A 17,024-nucleotide genomic window follows, 5' to 3' on the forward strand; every position below is an offset into this window, starting at 1 on the left:
AACATCAAGGTTACAGTGAGGCACTTACAATGAGTGAATGGGAACCCATTTTTGAACAATAAAATATTCACTTTTTCAAAAGTAAAGCCACAAGACATAAAGGATATGTGTGTAAACACGATTTTAGTGTGATAAAATCACTTACTAATCTTTTCTGTGTGTTTCCACACACGAACCCAGACGTGGTGTCACAGAGTTTTAACAGAATCATTTATGTAAGTGCTTTTTATACAATTAGAATCCTCACATTTCTGTATTTAAACCCTCCACAAGTTGGCCACATTCACTTACACTGAAAGTGCCTCACTGTAACCTTGACTCTTGACCAAAACTCTAGAAAATCCACCATCTCCTAGTGCATTCAATTTTAAGCTAATTTATAAAGTTAATTCACATATCAAGTGTTTCCATTCAGGATATTTTTGTGCAATTTCAAAATGCACATAAAATACAGGTGAAACTCGAAAAATTTGAATATCGTGCAAAAGTTCATTAATTTCAGTAATTCAACTTAAAAGGTGAAACTAATATATTATATAGACTCATTACAAGCAAAGTAAGATATTTCAAGCCTTTATTTGATATAATTTTGATGATTATGGCTTACAGCTTATGAAAACCCCAAATTCAGAATCTCAGAAAATTAGAATATTGTGAAAAGGTTCAGTATTGTAGGCTCAAAGTGTCACACTCTAATCAGCTAAACACCTGCAAAGGGTTCCTTAGCCTTTAAATGGTCTCTCAGTCTGGTTCAGTTGAATTCACAATCATGGGGAAGACTGCTGACCTGACAGTTGTGCAGAAAACCATCATTGACACCCTCCACAAGGAGGGAAAGCCTCAAAAGGTAATTGCAAAAGAAGTTGGATGTTCTCAAAGTGCTGTATCAAAGCACATTAATAGAAAGTTAAGTGGAAGGGAAAAGTGTGGAAGAAAAAGGTGCACAAGCAGCAGGGATGACCGTAGCCTGGAGAGGATTGTCAGGAAAAGGCCATTCAAATGTGTGGGGAGCTTCACAAGGAGTGGACTGAGGCTGGAGTTACTGCATCAAGAGCCACCACACACAGACGGGTCCTGGACATGGGCTTCAAATGTCAAACGTCTTACCTGGGCTAAAGAAAAAAGAACTGGTCTGTTGCTCAGTGGTCCAAAGTCCTCTTTTCTGATGAGAGCAAATTTTGCATCTCATTTGGAAACCAAGGTCCCAGAGTCTGGAGGAAGAATGGAGAGGCACACAATCCAAGATGCTTGAAGTCCAGTGTGAAGTTTCCACAGTCTGTGTTGGTTTGGGGAGCCATGTCATCGGCTGGTGTTGGTCCACTGTGCTTTATTAAGTCCAGAGTCAACGCAGCCGCCTACCGGGACATTTTAGAGCACTTCATGCTTCCTTCAGCAGACAAGCTTTATGGAGATGCTGACTTCATTTTCCAGCAGGACTTGGCACCTGCCCACACTGCCAAAAGTACCAAAACCTGGTTCAATGACCATGGTATTACTGTGCTTGATTGGCCAGCAAACTCGCTTGACCTGAACCCCATAGAGAATCTATGGGGCATTGCCAAGAGAAAGATGAGAGGCATGAGACCAAACAATGCAGAAGAGCTGAAGGCCGCTATTGAAGCATCTTGGTCTTCCATAACACCTCAGCAGTGCCACAGGCTGATAGCATCCATGCCACGCCGCATTGAGGCAGTAATTAATGCAAAGGGGCCCAAACCAAGTACTGAGTACATATGCATGATTATACTTTTCAGAGGGCCGACATTTCTGTATTTAAAATCCTTTTTTTTTATTGATTTCATGTAATATTCTAATTTTCTGAGATTCTGAATTTGGGGTTTTCATAAGCTGTAAGCCATAATCATCAAAATTATATCAAATAAAGGCTTGAAATATCTTACTTTGCTTGTAATGAGTCTATATAATATATTAGTTTCACCTGTTAAGTTGAATTACTGAAATTAATGAACTTTTGCACGATATTCTAATTTTTCGAGTTTCACCTGTAGTTGAATGGAAACCCAGCGAGTGACAACGAACAGCATTGATTCCTGCTTGTCTCGTGCCAATTGCAACTGGAAAGTACAGTATATTCTCATGCACCACTATTTCTTTCAACTAACGACAGTGGTACAAACTTACCAGAGAAGTCCACAGGCTTGTCGAGTTTCAGCAAGGCAATGTCATTGTCATTGGTGCGATCATTGTAATTCTCATTTACTATAATCTTCTTTATATTGGAGAAGATCTGAAGATTATTCTGGGAAATTGCTCCAACATAAACACGCCAACTTCCAGTATTCATCATTGGGCTGTGATCAAACAAAATTAATGTCATGGTCACACCACAGATTTTCATTAAAAAAACATTTCAACGAGGTTGCAATGACAAAAAAATATTTAAAATTCCACTGAAAACTCATAGTGGCCATAAGAACAGCCATAATAATCTCATGAAAATTATGTGACAGTGGCAACATATTGCGAAAGTTCCTAGTGTTCCTTTTACCAGGAAATGACTTTGATATGTACAGTGAGGCACTTAATGAGTAAATACCAACCCTTGGAAGCAATGGGCAGCTGTCACGACAAAGTCTGGAGAGATGAGTGACCCACCACAAACGTGTCTTCTGTTAAAATGCAGGCTAACCTGCCAGGGCCACTGGCCGAGTTTTGAAGCACTGCCTCCTATGATCCTGGAGGTAGTCTGCTGCTTACCACAGTCTGAAAGAAAGAAAGAGATAACTTCCTTTGTGCACTTCAGTACATTTAATGTGAAAATATTCTTAGTGGGCGAACAGGCTTTTAGTTCATACTAAAATACACTGACGTTTTTGTAAGGTAATGACGCTAAGGTATTCATTTTAATATATTTCTCACGTCCCTGAAATTCTTGACCAAGGAGAATTCACTAGTCGAAAAGCGTTGATGATTGGTTAAAACTAATTATGGCTGAACTGTTAATCAGAAGGTTGCTGGTTCGATCCCCACAGTCACCACCATTGTGTCCTTGAGCAAGGCACTTAACTCCAGGTTGTTCCGGGGGGATTGTCCCCGTAATAAGGGCTCTGTAAGTCGCTTTGGATAAAAGCGTCTACCAAATGCATAAATATAAATGGCTGTGATTTGGATGTGACGTTTATTATTTTCCTCAAAAAGCCAATCTTAAAATGATGCCACACATTATAAACAGAGGCTTTGTTCAACTAGGATATTTAAGTATAAATTAGGGTTTAGATATCTATTTTCACAGCACCAACAGTAAAGTAACATCAACTCATTATCCATACATAACATCATCAACAAAAGGTGAATGGTCAACAATGACTGAAAGTTTAACCTGATATATTTCTGAATACTACATCCCTATTAATCCTTTTTTACATGTATTGAATCAAATACTATTTGTGGTTTAATGAAATAAGTTGTATCATTATGACGAGAGTCCTTACCAGTGCACTGAAGGGAGACTACTTGCTCGTCCTCACAGGTCAAACTAAACAACATAAACATTACAAATGAGGGAATTGTTCTTGACACTTGCAAGATAAAGTTGCTATGCTCTTCTACAATCTGTTTTGCTGTTCTGACATTGTTTGAAGTTATGTTTTCTTACCTGACATTGACCAGACCTTGAATAAGACTGTCTGTTCTAAGTCTTAAACTAAGGGCTACAGAATCTGTGCTCTTCACTGGACTTGATGCATAGGATCTAAGGGAAGGTAACACAAAGCATTAGCTGTGTAAAATTGTATTTCTTGGAACAATTATTAACAAACATGATTCCTGCCCAATCATGTTTAAAATGTGTTGAGATGCATCAAAGGAACATATAAAGATGTCATCCATACCAGCGTGAATTTTTTTTTTCTATTAATTTTTTACAAAATAAAATATTTTGAAGAATGAAAAACTCTGAATCTGAGTCTGACTACTTTTATGATACATTTATGGTATTTTTTTGCAAAATGATCACACTGGAAATCAACATTTTGCTTCCGAAAGTTCATGTACCCTGAAATTTACATTTATGCATTTGGCAGACGCTTTTATCCAAAGCGACTTACAGTGCACTTATTACAGGGACAATCCCCCTGGAGCAACCTGGAGTTAAGTGCCTTGCTCAAGGACACAATGGTGGTGGCTGTGGGGCTAGAACCTGTGACCTTCTGATTAACAGCCCTGTGCTTTAGCCACTACGCCACCATCACTCCACAAATTTACCCCAAATTATTGACGAGCATCATTACTCTATTAGACATTTTACTATCAATGCAGACATGGTCACCTTTCCCTCTTGTGCTACTGATAAATAATTGCAAAAGAAACCTCCAAGACACGGGTTCTGGTCCCATTGGAACCAGGGAGTAATCATGTTCACAATGTCTATGGTGAGCACGATTTTTGGGTTGCATTTTCTCTCGGAAATTAAATGTTTACTCCACTGACGCATTAGTTTTATGGTTTGGGTAAGATGGTAGGATTAATAAAATATATATTTCTGTTGACTTATAACATAATTTACAACTAGAAATTCAACTCACTTTTGGAGGACACATTGTGCTCATACATTCAACATAAATTCCAGAATTGGCCACTAGGGGCAGTGTTTCGAATTTCAGTAAGACTGATTTCAGCCGCAAAACTTTAAATCTCCTGTTGATGAATTCACAGTGTGATCTGTCTTAATAACTATTATTATTTAATTTGTATTTATTTATTTTCCTTTTTGAAGCTTCATAGCCCCTGGTTACTGAAAAATATTTATTTAAAATATTTCTTCAAAATATTTTCTTTTGTGTTCTACTTTGGAATGACATGAATAAAAAAATGACAGAATTAAAACTTTTGCATCAAATCCTTGCAGTCAAAGATAAGTGTGTTCACCTTCTAAATCCCAACTGGGCACAGATCTGATTTGCGTAATTGGTATCCAGTCCCTGATAACAAACAGGGAGGAATCGACCATCCTGAGCTGTTTTGACCTGCAAAACTTCACCATCACCAAACCTCACTGAAAAGATTGGAGAGAAATATTGAAAAAATATATTATTTTCTAGCACAATAAGTACAGGGCTTACTGTGTTAATGCATATCGCAGAGCAATACAGCGAATCTTGTAATCTTGATTACTTATCAAGACATGTCTACCTTTTTGTTTCACTTTAAAGACAACAAATTATCTAAAATGCAAAACCAATAATCACTTTACGTGCCAAATTCAATGCAGCCTGAATAAAAACATTTTATTACAAGGCTCTCTGGAATACTTGATTTTGATTTGACATTTGCAGTTCAATGCTAAATCACTTAATTGACCATTCTCTCAGGTAAGTTCATGTATTTTTTTTCACTCCATGGTCGTCTTCTTCATTCATATAAAAAAATGAAAATAGTAAACTTAAATAAAAATTTCATGTCCATTTATTTGTTGATTTGGTAAATAGTAAACAGTACTTTGTGAGACAGTAAAATCAGTCTCAAATCCAAACTCAAACTGCTGCATGTACTGGTCCTATCTATCTTCCTGTATGCTTGCGAAACATGGATGCTGATAGCAGAACTAGAAAGCAAAATCAAGACCATGGGGATGAGATGTTGTCGTAGAATCTTGGGCATTTCATATACTGTATGTTCCACATCACCAACGAAGAGGTCCAAAAAAAACTTAAGGCGCAAGGCCATTATGAAGACATGTTGGCCATCGTAAAAAGAAGAAAGATGTGGTGGTACGGACATGTCACTAGGAGCAATAGTTTGTCAAAGACAATTCTACAAGGGACAGTACCTGGAGGCAGAAGATGAGGCCGACAGAAAAATAAATGGATGGATAACATCACAGAGTGGACTAGAAAGAACTTAGCCCCAACCCAAATGCTCATCCATGACCGACAGAAATGGAGGAAGTTGGTGTTTGACTCAACCATACAGCGACCCTATGACCCAGGAGGGTTAAGGGACAAATGATGATGGTTTGTGATAAGGCCCTGATCACCTTTTTGGAGTTAATATAAGGGATAATGTACAGTCAGCCAGACATTATCGCATAAAGTTTATTTTGTGATAATGACTGGCTAACTGTAGATTATAACACTCATTACATGGCTACTCCCCACATACAAAATTAAATGGACATGAAATAACAATAAAAAATATGTTAAAATATTTTTTTTATATGAGAAGTAAGAGACTGCAAAGTCTCTAGAAACAGCTGAATTCCTTCTTTGGTTTGCATCAGAGTTCTGTTGGTGTTTTTCTTGCAAAATCCTACATATTACAAGACTATTTAAAAAATTAATAAAATTAAATCAGCATGATCTCATGAAGTTTACATGACCATGACAACATTTTAAAAATGTACACGTTTCCACGTTTGGCTGCAGATTTCCAGTGAATTGTCCAGCGTTGGGGCACAAAAAGCTATTTAAATGATAACGTTTTAAGATTAATTTTAGATGGATAATAAAATTATTTTATTAAAATGATTAAAACGTACCTCCCTAACCTAAAACTTAACCAATAGTGTTTAAAAATGTAAATGAGATGTTATAAAAATACATCATTACCCAACTAATGCCTAAACTTAACCAGTAGTGTTTTAAAATGCAGAAGCAAAATAAAAAACTAATTTTCTGAAGCAACCACATCATTTTGTGTCGCTTTATTGGCATGTGTCAGCTTTTGTTCTAGACTGGTTTTGAACCGTGGTCCTCCAAGTTCAAAGTCCAACCCTCTTTCAAAGTGATCAAATTGGAATAAGTCTGTACAGTTGACACAGAAGTTTACACGCACTTAGGTTGAAATCATTAAAACTCTTTTTAACCACTCCACAGATTTCTATATATTTATATATTTAGCAAGTAATTTAGGACATCTACTTTGTGCATGACATGAGTAGTTTTTCCATTAATTGTTTACAGGCAGATTGTTTCACTTTTAATTGACTATATCACAATTCCAGTGGGTCAGAATTTTACATACACTAATAAATACAAATGGGTCTACCAAATGGACAATGACCCCAAGCATACCTCCAAAATTATGTCAAATTGCCTTAAGGACAACAAAGTCAAGGTATTGGCATGGCCATAACAAAGCCCTGACCTCAATCCAAAAGAAAATGTATGGGCAGAACTGAAAAAGCATGTGCGAGTAATGAGGCTCAGTAAACCCAATTCTGTCTGGAGGAATGGGCCAAAATTCCAGCAACTTATTGTGAGAGGCTTGTGGAAGGCTACCCAAAGTGTTTTATCCAAGTTAAACAATTTAAAGGCAATGCTACAAAATACTAACAAAATTAATGTAAATGTCTGACCCACTGGAAATGTGATGAAATAAATAAAAGCTGAAATAAATAATTATCTTTGGATTTAAAATAATTAACTCTGTATGCTGATAAATTTGAAAAGGTATTAATAATTTTGTGGAGACAAGGCATAGCTCCAGTAGGGTTGATGAAGAATTATACAATATAATCTGCGTAAAGCAAACGCTTATGTGCCACATGTCCTGCCACCACCCCTGGAAAAACATCCTCCTTTCTTACTATGGCTGCTAATGGTTCCAGGGCAAGACAGAACAATAAGAGGGAAAGAGGGCAACCCAGCCGGGCGCCCCTATACAGAGTCAAATAATCTGAAATTAACCCATTCGTTTGAATCACTGCTATCGGGTGTCTATAAAGTAACTTAATCCACCCAATAAAAGTATTCCAGAAGCCATACATTTCCAAAATATTAAAAGATAATCCATTCTACCATATCAAAAGCTTTTTCAGCATCAAGCGAGATGGCAGCGACCAGAGTCTGATTGTTCACCACTGCCCACATGACATTAATGAAACACCTAATGTTATCAGAAGCGTTACAGCCTGGAATAAACCCCACCTGATCTATATGTATAAGAGAAGTCATAACTTTACTCAATCGGTTAGCCAATTTAAAAAAAAAAGTATTTTAACATCTAGCTGGATCAGGGAAATTGGAAGGTAACTCTTACACTCACTTGGATCTTTGTCCTTTTTAAGTATCAGACTGATCCAGGCTTGTGTCATGGTTGCCGAAAGTTTTCAATACTTTAATAATTCCTTAGGATGTTCTAATAGATCCACAAAGTGTTTAATATACGAAGATTTGGAACTATAAAGATCAATATAGAATTCTTTAAAAGCATTATTAATATCAATGGCTATGCTATCACCACCAGCAGATTTAAGCAGGAATGGTAGAAAAAGACTCTCTCTGTTTTATATATATCTAGCCAGAAGCTTCCCTGCTTTGTCTCCCGACTAAAAATATGACTGTCTTGCCCTGAAGATTCAAAACTCCACTTTCTGAGACAAAATAGTATTATATCTGTATTTCAATAGGGTCAATTCTCTGAGGCCATTAGATGACATTCTGTATTTCAGCTCTGCCTCGGCGCTTTTAATATTCCCTTCCAATTCCACGAGTTGTTGTGCTTTGGATCCTTTGGTGAATGCGGCCCCTAAAACCGGATTTTAGTCTCAGATCATGCCCTGGAGTGGTTAGAGGTGTTGTCACATTTGAAGAAAAGTAAATCATATAGTTGGTGCTTTAAGGCAAAATATAATATATAAAACAAACTCCATCCAATAGGTGGAATAAACACAAAGAGTGTGTAAATTCATCCAAAAATCTGTCCAGAAGGTGTGTTACTCCTAGAACACAAAATATACTCCAGCCACTAGGCGGAACCAGCGCAAAAAGAGCACGCAGATTCCCCAAACAGTCAAGCAGATGTTCAGTGAGCCGTTCCACTCTGCTGCAACATGAGGGCAAGCAATTACTAATCACTCCAATGTCTTGCAAGAAATACTCCACAAAACAAACTCCAGCCAATAGGAGGGATATGTACAAAGAGCATGTAGATTGATCCATAAAGCTGTCCTGAAGGTGTGTTACTCTACGAAAGAAACTCCAGCCGCTAGGTGGAATCATCACAAAAAAGCGCTCAGTTTCCTCGAACAGTCAAGTGAATGTTAAGTGAGCCGGTCCACTTGGCTGCAATGTGAGTTCCACAAGATGACTTACTCACTCCATTGATTTCATGAAGGACATCGCTTGCTGTGGAGATGTGAATGTTTCATGGCCATCCTTAACATCTATTCTCAATTTGGCTTGGAATATCAGTGCAAAAGCGACCTTCCGTTGATGTAACATTTTCTTGCACGATTCAAGGAAACGTTTTCTCTTGTTGAATACACAAAGTCTGGGAACAAGAAAATGCTGTGGTTTTTCCAAGAAAGCCTTCCTTTATTCCTCGCCTTGCATAACACAAGATTGTGACAGGGTGGAGGGCGGGGCCAGGTAGTGATCCTACACAGCCGGTCCCATATTAGGCTAATCAAGCCTCCCGAGAGGGATAAAGGTTGACTGCAGAGGATCGTGTGGGAGAGAGAGAGAGAGATCGTTTACGGACATGTCCGTCATGTGTGTGTTTGTCTTTTGTTTCAGCTTATTATTAAAATATTATTTATGTTGAAAAGCCGTTTCTTGCCTCCTCCTTTCCATTGATCCCTTTACAAAGATCTTTATTGGATGATCTCAGAAATTTGGCCAGAATTGATCTGGCCTGTCTTCCTCCACGGATCTCTGAATTGGAACTCTGTGAGCTTGCTCTATTTCTAGCTTATGGCCTGTTATGTCAAGCAGATTCAAACGGTGCCCATGCAGGAATTGCACCATATCCTGACCCTCTTAGACCTCAGGAACTCCGACAATATTGACGATATTCTGCTGCTGGATGGTGCGATTGACCAAGCAGTATCAAGTATTCCAGAAAGCCATGCAATCATTTGTGATAATGATTACACAGGGATGGAACAGATCAGCTGACTGTACAATATCCCTAACTTATTCTCTGTGTGTTAGAAAGTGGCAATGTGTGGATACTCACCACAGTTTGTCTCATCATTGGACTGTTGGCAGGCTTGGATGGCATCACACGGTACAGAGGAGTTTGAGCAGGTGTTAGGTGACTTGAATCCTCCATTATCCCATCCGTCGTCTTTGTGGACCTTGGGCCTATAATATACTATATCAGAAATCAGTAAAGAGAGAGAAAGGGGGATGAGCTTCAAAGTAAGCATTGGTTGTGTGTTCTGTCATTACTTTTGGGATGTTGAGATTCACAAACATTCCCTCTTAAAGTAATATTCTGGGTTCAATACAAGTGTGGCAAAATATTGATTACCACAAAAATTAACGACTCATCCCTCCTTTTCTTAAAAAAAAAAAGCAGGTTACAATGAGGCACTTACAATCGAAGTGAATGGGGCCATTATTTTTAGGTTTTAAAGGCAGACATTTGAAAATTGTTATTTTATAAAGAAAAAAACAATAATTCTTGTTAAAACTCTTGCATTATTTGAGATGTACATTTCTATAAATTGTAATTTTTAGAGGAATTTTGGGGTTTAAGGGTTTGTTGACATTACACGGTCATGGCAACAAAGTTGTACATTTGGCTATAACTTTACACAGAAAAGGTTAGTAAGTGATATTATCACACTGAACATGCTTACACACATATTGGCTATATTTTTGAAAAAGTGAGTTTTACGTTCAAAAATTGGCCTCACTCTAACCCAGATTTTTTCTTTTTTGTTTTCTTTTTTTACAGAAATGGAGGGGCAAGTCAAAATTGATTTTTGTGGCAATCATTAGTATGCCACAAATGCTGTCGATTGTGTTTAACTTATATTGAATCTGCCAGAATATTCCTTTAAGTATTTTCCTTACCTCCAAGCCAGATGGCCAATCCAAGCAGAACCAACAGCAAAAGTGCACCTGCCAAACCACCATAACACTTGGTTCTGTGTCCGCAAGACACCTGCTTATTGCTACTGGCATGCACTTATGGAACAAAAACAAAATAAGCATTCAAACTCAATTAATGTCACACTTGTGTGTTCAAATACATCAGCAGTATTCTATGAATGTATAACTATATTTGCAGGTGGGTCATTTCTAAGAACTGGGCACACTCCTTTCAAACAAGTTTTTTTTATTTTTGTATTCCTTTCATCTCTGACATCTTTATTTGTCATCGATTTATTCATAGAATTTGCAGCTGTGATTTCACTTTCTGTTTTAATGATTGATTCATAAATCACAGTTAGCAACTATTCATTTCAATTAGCAAGAGAACATGATTGAGCTTATTTTCTGTGCCTGTTGCTCATGCCATCTTAGTTGCAACAAAGCTAAAGCAAACAAAGAGATTTAGTACTTACAGGCATTGTGCTGTGTGACAATAATGGCTGCTACTTGTGCTGGATCCTTTTGAACATAGTATGGTACTGTTTTCTGAGTGACATCATATTTGCTATTATAAACCACCTGCTCATAGGCCACGAAAGGGGGAGGTGAATCCAATGTCACCGAGGAGTATGGTGGAGGAGGGTCCTTCTTGAAAAGAGAAAGTGACAAAAATGATTTATATTTCTTGTCTACATCTCTCACCTTTCAGCTGCTGTATTTTAACTGGCATGTCTTTAATGTGGATTGTCAAGTTGATAATGCTTACTTCTGGACAAGGATTATAATTTAACACAAGCAAAAAACAACACACAGTGATCTTAGTAGATATTGTTTGAGTTTCAGTCTAAATAGTTCAAATACCCCGACTTTTCCAAAGGTGTTCTATTGGGCATTGTGTTTTACGTGTTCAAATGCAATTACAAATATGTCAGTGTACTAGTATTACTGGTCTACTGTTGGGTATAGTCTTCTGGGAGAGACTTTGTCTTGAGGAAAGGAAGGCAGATTGCCACTGACAAAGTGTCAATGCCAGTCTAAGACATTTGGCATGCTGTCTTCACACTGATCTCCAACCTACTTTGATTGTTGTGCCTACAAGCTATCCATTCAATATTCATGACGAAAATCGGAGGTCTACCTTTACAGGAATCTTGCTTATTTTAAGATGCATCTCTTTGTATGAGGATCATGTTACCATCAATAAGTGAAAGAGCAATTCTTTTCCCTTTCATTATGCTTTAACTTCCTTGTATATAAGGTTTGTGAAGTTGCTCAAGATTCAAAGCATTGACTGTATTACTAGCTAATAGTACAATGCATAAAATTAATGAGTACCTTTGTATTTTTTCCCTATACAAATACCTAACAATCCTTAAAACAAGAAAAAATAGCCTTCTGATAATGTTTGATAATTGCTAATTTCTTGAACTGTTTAAAGATTTCAATGGTTTAAGGAATGAAGCAAACAAATCTGTCAGCGTAACGGAACTGAAAATGGGAACCAAGTCCCTTTTAATTGTTCCGGAGTGAAAACATTTTTAAATGCTGGTAAACGGTCAACAAAAAAGTTATTATCCTCTTACTATAATTTTTTCATTAAACCATAGATAGTAAAAATATTACAGGCAAAAAGGTGAATTTCAGGGTCTCCACTGAATTATTGTTTGTTACAATGCATAACAGAGTTGATGCTGCCAGATTTTGACCTGTAATTAAAATGACATTTTTCACATAGTTTTTTACTTATTTATTTTTTAGGCTTTAGTTTTTGCTAATTTTCGGTTTCATATGGCTTATTACAGCTAAAGTGCTAAGAGCAATGAGTGTGTGCTTCTTTCTGTTTTTTGTATCACCCATTCTTGGCAAAGAAGTACTGTCATTTTAAAAAGAAAGTTATTTTATACTGCCCTAACCAGTTACAATTTGGAAAGGAGGCTGAGGAATGTCACAAGCCGGAAATAAAAAAATAAAATAAATAAATAATAAATATATATATTTTTAAAACTATATATATATATATATATATATATATATATATATATATATATATATATATATATATATATATATATATTTATTTATTTTTTCAGGTCCTTCTCAAAAAATTAGCATATTGTGATAAAGTTCATTATTTTCCATAATGTAATGATAAAAATTAAACTTTCATATATTTTAGATTCATTGCACACCAACTGAAATATTTCAGGTCTTTTATTGTTTTAATACTGATGATTTTGGCATACAGCTCATGAAAACCCAAAATTCCTATCTCAAAAAATTAGCATATCATGAAAAGGGTCTCTAAACGAGCTATTAACCTAATCATCTGAATCAACTAATTAACTCTAAACACCTGCAAAAGATTCCTGAGGCTTTTAAAAACTCCCAGCCTGTTTCATTACTCAAAACCGCAATCATGGGTAAGCCTGCCGACCTGACTGCTGTCCAGAAGGCCATCAATGACACCCTCAAGCAAGAGGGTAAGACACAGAAAGACATTTCTGAACAAATAGGCTGTTCCCAGAGTGCTGTATCAAGGCACCTCAGTGGGAAGTCTGTGGGAAGGAAAAAGTGTGGCAAAAACGCTGCACAACGAGAAGAGGTGACCGGACCCTGAGGAAGATTGTGGAGAAGGACCGATTCCAGACCTTGGGGACCTCGTGGAAGCAGTGGACTGAGTCTGGAGTAGAAACATCCAGAGCCACTGTGCACAGGCACCAGAAACAGCGGCAGAAGCGCCTGACCTGGGCTACAGAGAAGCAGCACTGGACTGTTGCTCAGTGGTCCAAAGTACTTTTTTCGAATGAAAGCAAATTTTGCATGTCATTTGGAAATCAAGGTGCCAGAGTCTGGAGGAAGACTGGGGAGAAGGAAATGCCAAAATGCCTGAAGTCCAGTGTCAAGTACCCACAGTCAGTGATGGTCTGGGGTGCCATGTCAGCTGCTGGTGTTGGTCCACTGTGTTTTATCAAGGGCAGGGTTAATGCAGCTAGCTATCAGGAGATTTTGGAGCACTTCATGCTTCCATCTGCTGAAAAGCTTTATGGAGATGAAGATTTCATTTTTCAGCATGACCTGGCACCTGCTCACAGTGCCAAAACCACTGGTAAATGGTTTACTGACCATGGTATTACTGTGCTCAATTGGCCTGCCAACTCTCCTGACCTGAACCCCATAGAGAATCTGTGGGATATTGTGAAGAGAAAGTTGAGAGACGCAAGACCCAACACTCTGGATGAGCTTAAGGCCGCTATCGAAGCATCCTGGGCCTCCATAACACCTCAGCAGTGCCACAGGCTGATTGCCTCCATGCCACGCCGCACTGAAGCAGTCATTTCTGCAAAAGGATTCCCGACCAAGTATTGAGTGCATAACTGAACATAATTATTTGAAGGTTAACTTTTTTTGTATTAAAAACACTTCTTTTATTGGTCGGATGAAATATGCTAATTTTTTGAGATAGGAATTTTGGGTTTTCATGAGCTGTATGCCAAAATCATCAGTATTAAAACAATAAAAGACCTGAAATATTTCAGTTGGTGTGCAATGAATCTAAAATATATGAAAGTTTAATTTGTATCATTACATTATGGAAAATAATGAATTTATCACAATATGCTAATTTTTTGAGAAGGACCTGTATATATACAGTATATTCATATGAATCCCTGGTTGATATACTATACACAAAATGGGCCTGATTTCATGTAGCCTAAGCATTTTATATATTTAGTGTATAAAATATGATCAAGGCAATTTAATTCCTAAATTCAAAGCAACATAAATGCAGGTAAGATAAATGTGTCATAGTATAGATGAAACTTCTATATTTGGTACATCAATGATTTAAAGGGTCTGTTACATAACATAAACATTTCAATAGTCACAAAGTTTAAATTATGCATTTTTGGGGGGGACTTATTGACCAATTTTTGACTCTAGTTTCCAAACAACAAACTTTTCTAAAAAAAAAGAAAAAAGAAAAAAGGAATAAATAGTTTGTTTAGGTTTAAAATACATGTACCCAATTAGAGCCAAGACAAATTTGAGATTGCATGGGTTAAATCATCTTTATTAGTAAGGTCTAATCCTTTGATAAAGTGTTTTCTTTCCATTTGTTTTCATTCTTTATAGTGAGTCTTAAAATGGACATGACAGAAGAATACGGACCCCTTGATGAGTTTCAGTCCAGAATGAATAATAGGTTTCAGTCTGACACGTTGGATAATTGGAGTGTTATTCTAGTACCTCAGCAAACCAAGTTGTCTTTCAAAATCATTCATGGCATTAAATGAGAACTAAAATTAGTAAGACCTTTCTCTACCTGTGATTTCAAAAGCTGACATTATTCAATAATGGGGTTAAACGCCCAAACAATAATATTAAGGGTTTATATCAGCCAACAAATGAGATGCTGTTTAGATCTCAGTTTTTAAGTACCAGACTTAAAAAATGAATGCTTACTGTTCAGCAAGTTGAAGAACAGCTTTATTAAAACTCTTACCTTTACTCAAATGAGCAAGACCAGAATTATACAAAGAGTTAAGCAGCAAATCAGCTTGGCAATGTATTATATATATATATATATATATATATATATATATATATATATATATATATATAATAAAATCAAATAAATAAATATAGAAATATATAAACTTTATATTTACTTTTATATACACTTTTTAAAAATGTATTACTTAATTAAATATTTTCACTTATTGTATTACATTATTTGTATTTTTTTTAACGTCACTGAATCAACCTGAATACATTAGGTTACACCAACAAAACCAATTTTAAGGGTTAGATCAGGTGGAAATAGTTTATAGAATCAGAAAAATGTCTGAATATCTACTTAGGCCTATTCCAGTCCAAAACTTGGATAATGCGTCTGGTAAACAGTTAATGCAACACGTAAGATGACTTCATCCAAAGTAATTTAGTAACAAAATGACACAATAGTGATGGTTCATGTCTCACTCCTTACACAGCTTGAACCAGCAACCCTCTGCAAAAGCTTAAGCCACTATGCCATACCAAAACCAGATTTTGCAGACCTATCATGTTGCGTCTAGACCATTACATGCAAACCATCCCATTACAAACAATTGAAATTAACCACATAGTTTATGTAAACTTTTAAATATCCAACATCTATCAGACATGTATAAAAAAAAGTATGCTCAACAATCACACACAAACAGTCGAATAGAGATTGAACTAAATCATATGAGGTCTTACCGTGTCATTGTCTGCCATTTGATATGGGAGTGAGGACTATGGTAAGATCCACAGTGTGTATGTGTTTGGGTGGGTGGGATTCCAACCTGTCTCTACTGTCGCAAAGGAAAAAATGAGACCCTTCTGTCTATTTCTCACCTGCATTTCAAAAGATAGTTAAGACTGCCCACTTATCCTGCCACTTTTAGTTATTTGCTATTTACATCTCACTGGAGGAATGCCATTGTCATATCTATGTACCTGCCCGACCAGTTTCACGAGCCCACAGCAATGCATGCTGCACCCGCACCTCCCCTCTGGCTCACGTGGAAACAATGAGTTCATAATAGTCTCACATCAAATGACTTCTCAGTGTAAAGTTATAAAAAAGTGCAACGTGGAATTGGTAAAATTGGCAGGCCACTGGTTAGATTACAATGGAATCCTGTCAAACAATCACTGATTTACATGTCTCTATTTACTCCTCCCTAATGTTTACTAACAAAGCTTATTATCTGATATAAAAATAGCTTTTTTGTATTAAAGTCGGACTGAACTAGCACGACTGCATGGTTTGATTTATTAAAGGCAAAATACTTTCAATGCACAAGACTTAAAGGAATAGTTCACAAAAAGATTTCAATTTTCTCATCATTTATTCACCCTCATGCTGTCTCAAACTAGCATGACTTAGTTTCTTCTGTGGAACACAAAGATATTTTGAAGAATGTATGAGGTGTTTTTTTTGTCTGTACAATGTAAGTCAATGGAGTCCAAAACTTTCAAGCTCCAAAAAGGACATAAAGGCATCATTAGAGTAATCCATATGACTCGAGTGGCTTATTCCATGCCTTCTGAAGCAATATGATAGCTTTTGATGAGAAACAGGTCAAAATCGATGTCCTTAAATCTCCCTTTAAACTTCAATCCAATCACTGCTGTCATTCAGTTTATACTTTTAAAGATTAACCATACACACCAAAAGATGGGTAATATTTTAATTTTTTTATGTAATAT

General features: G+C 36.7%; 1 protein-coding gene across 1 annotated transcript in view; it reads right to left on the minus strand.

Annotated features, from left to right (window-relative positions):
• LOC127632068 (transmembrane protease serine 13-like) overlaps positions 1-16,203 on the minus strand; it is a 24,927-nt gene extending 8,724 nt beyond the window's left edge. Inside the window, exons 1-9 of the mRNA XM_052110545.1 lie at positions 16,029-16,203; positions 11,258-11,432; positions 10,764-10,877; positions 9,919-10,056; positions 4,888-5,014; positions 3,617-3,712; positions 3,453-3,496; positions 2,562-2,724; positions 2,143-2,312 (exon numbers count right to left, since the gene is read on the minus strand). Of these exons, the coding sequence (XP_051966505.1) occupies positions 2,143-2,312; positions 2,562-2,724; positions 3,453-3,496; positions 3,617-3,712; positions 4,888-5,014; positions 9,919-10,056; positions 10,764-10,877; positions 11,258-11,432; positions 16,029-16,046 (1,045 nt within the window). The 5' untranslated portion in view covers positions 16,047-16,203. The remainder of the gene's footprint in view (positions 1-2,142; positions 2,313-2,561; positions 2,725-3,452; positions 3,497-3,616; positions 3,713-4,887; positions 5,015-9,918; positions 10,057-10,763; positions 10,878-11,257; positions 11,433-16,028) is intronic.
• Between the last annotated feature and the right edge of the window lie 821 nt (positions 16,204-17,024).

Source organism: Xyrauchen texanus, chromosome 38, assembly GCF_025860055.1.
Source record: "Xyrauchen texanus isolate HMW12.3.18 chromosome 38, RBS_HiC_50CHRs, whole genome shotgun sequence".
In the NCBI taxonomy this organism is placed as follows: Eukaryota; Metazoa; Chordata; class Actinopteri; order Cypriniformes; family Catostomidae; genus Xyrauchen; species Xyrauchen texanus.